The 5,683-nt window shown below is 43.1% G+C and overlaps 1 protein-coding gene across 1 annotated transcript in view; it reads right to left on the bottom strand.

The window, feature by feature from the left end:
• The window catches only part of RTN1 (reticulon 1), a 25,970-nt gene extending 24,817 nt beyond the window's left edge, over nucleotides 1-1,153 (bottom strand). Inside the window, exon 1 of the mRNA XM_077769407.1 lies at nucleotides 1,004-1,153. Coding sequence (XP_077625533.1) covers nucleotides 1,004-1,064 — 61 coding nt within the window. The 5' untranslated portion in view covers nucleotides 1,065-1,153. The remainder of the gene's footprint in view (nucleotides 1-1,003) is intronic.
• Nucleotides 1,154-5,683: the final 4,530 nt, after the last annotated feature.

The raw sequence follows: 5,683 nt of genomic DNA on the forward strand, positions 1-5,683 counted from the left end.
AGGAGCTTCTGCTCCAGAGTATTTTTGGTCCCCTGAGGGACGCTGCAACCCTTCAGGTTAAGTCAAAAGCGTCTTCTTTAGAACCTTATTTGTTAAATATTAAAAGACACTTCATTTTACAAACACCCGAGTTGACAACACATAATTCATTCTTCCAAATTCTCTCTTTCTCCTCATAATCTCAAACTGAGCTAGGTGAAGGAGAGAATCTTAATCTAACAAAGGAGATGGATGTGTGAAGTAGGAGGCTGCATAAAAATGGCTGAAAAGCAATCCAAGCGAGGCTGGAGGGTGGCCACACCCAGTGCTAATATGGACTGTTTCAAAATAAATCTGTTATGCCAGAGGGTACTGGACACCGCTTTTATTTCCCGTCTGCTTGTTCCACAGATACCCATTACTAATAAATCGTACTTGCAGGTTACCCCAATGACAGACAAAACCTCTGAAATATTTCAAAGGGAACCATCCTAATAGGTGGCTACGCCATCATATTTTCAGGATTTCGAGAACCCGACTGCATTTCCAGTCTCCTTTGTGTGGCCACAAATAACCACCCTGAAATGGGTGTGTCCGTCTTAAAAGGATGCACCACCCTCTCAGTGGTTCTACCAGGAGATTTCAACCTTTCGGCAGAAATGAAATGCATGGAACAATAAGAAAGCATTTTAACTCCGGGGAGGAGAAGAGATTAAACAAGTACTGAATGATCAACGCATCCCAAAAAAGCTCCCGGAGGAGGCAACTGATGCATTATTTAAATTTCTAGCACTGCAACAAGAAAACAAAGGGGTGGGGGTGGGGGTTAAAAAGAAGAAAAGAAAAAGAATGCAAACACCATCCTTTGTGATTTTTGACATGACAAGTTTACTCCCCCCAAACAGAAAGCTCTTGGGCATAAAGCATGCATAGGTCCCACAGGTGAAATGATGCACAATGGCCGAGTCCGGGTCCCGGGGTTCCCGTGCACCGCAGGCATGCACTACCGAAATAAAGAGAATACCCTGACTTTTCCAGTTGCTCCACACACAGTCCATCTTGGTGGAATCGGCAGTGGCCTGCATCGTGCGGGCTTTGGAGCCTCGCCGTTGCTCTCCTCGGGGGCGCGGGGCTGGTACTCAGGGTCTGCGCCCCGGCTGCGGCGGCGGGGCCCGCGGTGNGCTGAAGCGGTTCTGACCCGGGAGGCACAGAAGGGCCGAGGGTGGGGATCAGAGTGCGGCACTCGGGCTGTTCCGGGGAGTTCGTGACGCGGGCGCATATTCTAGAAATTTCTTAGACACCCAAGAAACCTGTTGGGCAAGACGCGGTTGATAGCAGTATAGATGTCAGGCTTTTCGGCATAATTTCCCCTAATTGTCCCCATTGCTCATTCACCTCTTTCTTCCCCATTTCATTACATTCTGGCCACGACTTATTGTAATTTGCCTGGCATCTTCCAAGCAATCGCCAGATCTTTTCCTCTTTCTGGAGTATTCCACAGCTATCCAAAACCTTTGTTGGCAAGCCACAATCACTGTAAAGAAATCCTGCTGCTCAGTAGGTCTTGTGTATTTCTCCTGTTGCCCCTCTTCTCCAGCTCAGTGTGTGGCTTGAATGAATAAGTACCAATCAGAATGTGGTGCCTACATGTAGGCTCTGGTTCAAAGCCCTTGGGACTCTCCTACATGGAGTTATTGGTCACTGCACTGATCCTCTAAGAAAGGTCAGTTGTGGGGGCACCCAGACATAAGTCAGGGAAGAAGAGAGTATTCTGCCTCTTGGGATTGAGTGTCGGGGGGAGGGGGAGGTGGGCACTGTGTAACATTTGGGAGATGCAAAGTTGGTTTCTAAACCCAGTGAATCAAGAGATTCAAGTCCCCTGTTACAATGCAGGTGCCAGTGGGACGCGGCCTGCTATTTAAACCTTACCATGAAATACTTCATCAGATTAAACACCAGGGCTTTGGGAGAACGGATAGGGGATAGGTGGTACATTTTGATGAAAAAAAGAGAGACCGCAAAGAGAAAGGACTCAAATTTGGATATTATCTGGGGAAAGACAGTCCTGGTGGAGGGAACCCTTGAGGAGACAAAACATAACGTGGGGGCAGAGGACACCTTGAGAACTACGGGCGCATACAGAAGGAAGAGTTCCCATTTTATTTGTTGGGGCATGGCATTATCCGTGACACAGGATTTCTCTCTCTCTCCCCCTTGAGGACAAATGGAGCCTTCCCGATTCTTCCACAGTTCCCAGAGAGGTTCCTTGCCGGACCCAAATCTACATTTGCACATCCTGTACCAGCGAGGACATAGTGACAGTAGTCTCAAGGTTATGCTTGTAGATATGATTTATCCTTCATTTTATGAAGACTATACACTTTAAAATGGGATCTTTGAGATGATGCATATTCCTTGTAGAAGGCGAGCTTCCAGAGAAACCGAGCCTCTCCCCATGTCTCTGTAACGTAACTGAAATTACTCATGAAGCTTAGTAAGAGTGAGATCAGGAGGATGATTTGGTACTTCCGGGTGGCCGAAGTCTCCTCCAAGAGGAGAGGTGTCAGAGCTACCATGGGGCTGACGGGAAGGAAAAAGTTATTACAAAGCACTTTTCAAATTGACCTGCTCTAGTGATAGTGGTGACTTTTTAATAGATCTATTTCCATGCCCCTTCCCCGTGGAGCCTTGGCCACCAGGAGGCACTGCCAGTCCAATGACAGGCCCAGTCATCAGACCTAAATCCAGAAGGTGCGCCGCCTCCCCAGTTACCTTTAGTGGCAAGTATTAAGTGTCCACCAAGTTACCAGAGCCACTGTTCATTGCTAATCTGACAGAACCGCTCAGCAAGCTGAGGGTAGCAACACCCCTGGCGAGGGAAGGCGGACAGAGAGGCAAGCTCTCCCTCAAGTGGAGGGGAGCGGTGTCAGACTTCTTGGGCCACGCGTTTCCGTTGGCTACAAAGTTGACCTCGGAATGTCAGCTTAGCTGAAAGACCTCATTGTTTTTAGTCATGTTGAATCTGAAGCCGGAAGCTTGATGACACCCAAAAAGTCAAGATAGCAGTTTGATAGCTGAAGGTTGAAGTAAGGCGTCTGATGCCACAGGGATACACACCAGTGAAATAAGAATGAGGGGCAGAGGTAGTAGGTGAAACAGAAATGAACTTATTAAAGAAAAGTCAGGCAGAAAAGTATGGGCAACTTGCCTGAGAATTGGAGGATGTGGGCATTAGACCCACTTACGCTGCAAAAGTTAGTTGTGGCCTTCGGCAAGTTATTTATCACCTTTGGACCTTCCTCTCATAATATACAGATGAATTATAGCTTTAGATCTTTGCTCCTATAAAATAATAATTTAGTTCTTGTAGACAGTGTAAGTGGGTACTTTCTTTGCACAAGTACCCACACAGTATTAATGGAAAGCTCTTGCCAAGATCAAAATGATAAAATGGNTTAGTTCTTGTAGACAGTGTAAGTGGGTACTTTTTTGCACAAGTACCCACACAGTATTAATGGAAAGCTCTTGCCAAGATCAAAATGATAAAATGGGTAGAAAGGATATGTAAATTTTCCTTGAGTGGTGAAAGAAAACAGAAAGCAAAATCAAGCTTGCTAAAAGCAGGCAGGAACTGCCACTGTCTTCAAACCAGGAGAGAACAGACGGGCTTTGTACACAGCCAGCTCAGAACTCGGTTTAGGTGCCTGCCAGGAGAGGAAGTGATTTCTTTAGTTTTCAGGATGAAATCATGCTGTAGGCATTCGGTTCTAAGGAAAAACAAAATAGTCAAGTTTTGAAATCTCATCCCAGATTGAGAAAGGCTGAAGACTACAATGCCCAGAATGGCTGTATGGTGTCTGTTTTTTGGAGCCCTAGCATTTTACTGATGAGAATCAGTGATACCTACACTGATACATTTATTCAATAAATATTTACTGAGTACCTATTGTATTCCAGACACTGTTCCAGGCATGAAGCAAAGTTGCTACTTTTAAGAAGTTTGTAGGCTAGTATGTGTGGGATGGGCAGATAATAATAAAAGAGGTAAATATATATTTCACTTGTGGCAAGTGTATGGAGGGAAATAAAGCAGGTAAAGGGGATAGGGAATGGGAGTGGGATAGAAGTTTTCTATTGTATGAGGAGGGTTAGCAAATGCCTACCTCATAAGGTAAAATTAGAGCAGACACTAAATGAGAGAAAAGGAGAAAGCCATTAAGCTATATGGGAAAAGAGCATTTACAAATGCACTGAGTTTTCAGGACAGAATGTAATAGCTGATAAACTATATTAAGCTCATAGAACTCCTTGTATTGTGTGTGTGTGTGTGTGTTTAATGCTCTGAAAAGTATAGCAATTGGAAGAAAAGGCACAAAACCAAAAAAGTACTTCATTATGATCAAAGAACACTAAGAACTCTGCTTTATGCCATATGGAATAAGGAAATTTAAAGTAACAACCAATTTGGTACATAACCCACGGTACCAAAATAATGCATGAATTGCATTCAATTCAAACAACAGATTAGCACTTATTTGCCAGGTGCTTTCTCATATGATATATATTTAGGTGTTATAGAACCCCTACGAGGTAGATAGTGTTTACCTTTATTTTCTTGATTCATTCATTCATACAATCTGCAAACATTTATACAGCCCATACTCAGTGCCTGTTTCTGTAAATACAAAGGGAGCTGCCCACTAGAAACTTGAGTTTAGTGGGGGGAGATTTACACATAGATAAATGCAATCAAGTGATAGATGTAAGAGCAGGAACGAGTAGATACTCAGTGATTGGGGAAAGAAGAGGTTTCAGGAAAAGCTTCAGAGAAGAGATGATAATTAAGGTGAGTTATGAAAAAGGGGATCACCAGTTTGAGTATACAGATATGGAAACTTAATCACGGACAGATGCAAGGGACAGTGAGACAGACTCAAGGAATAATACTGTCAGAAAATGAAGGAAACATTGCAGAGTTTCAAGGGAAGGAATAACACCTTGAGCAGTTGAATAATGTATCCAAATTTGGCTTAGGATTTCCCAGAATTGATAAAAGCCACACATTATAGCCCTGAGCAAGACAAGAAAAAATCGATACTCTGACCCACATTATAGAGAAATTGCAGGGCATCAAAGACAAGAGAAAATCCTAAAAGCAGGGTAAGTAAAAGATACATTGTCTCAGAGAAATTGTTGGGCCAGCTGCAGTCTCTTCATTAACTGAAGCCAGAAGACAATGGAATAATGTCCTCAAAGGAGTGAGGGAAAATAACTGTCATCTAGAATTCTGTACCCAGCAAGCCCAATACAGGCATTTTCAACTATGTAAGAATTGAATCTCCTGACTGCAAACCTTGCAGGAAAAGCTACCAATGTTCATACCTCTGGAAGAAGAAAACCAAACTTAGAAGGAAGAAGTGAAGTGCATGAAAGAATGCTAAGTGTAAAAACTAGGGGGTTATAAAAGAAAAGTGAAATTAAAGTAGGAGACAAAAATAGAACATAAGGTAGGAAGGAGTGATAAAAGTGAAAGCATTCTAACTTTCTAGTACTGTTCAGGACAGTAGACAACTTTAATTTTCTTTGAGATCTTAGTTTTAGACTATGAAAAGTCAAATTTGGTGACCCAAATATTTAAGAGTCACCACTAGAAATAACTAAAACATAACTTCTAAGTGAGTAAAATGTATACACAAGGTAATCA

This window comes from Crocuta crocuta, unplaced genomic scaffold (genome assembly GCF_008692635.1).
Source record: "Crocuta crocuta isolate KB4526 unplaced genomic scaffold, BGI_CrCroc_1.0 scaffold10, whole genome shotgun sequence".
Taxonomy (NCBI): domain Eukaryota; kingdom Metazoa; phylum Chordata; class Mammalia; order Carnivora; family Hyaenidae; genus Crocuta; species Crocuta crocuta.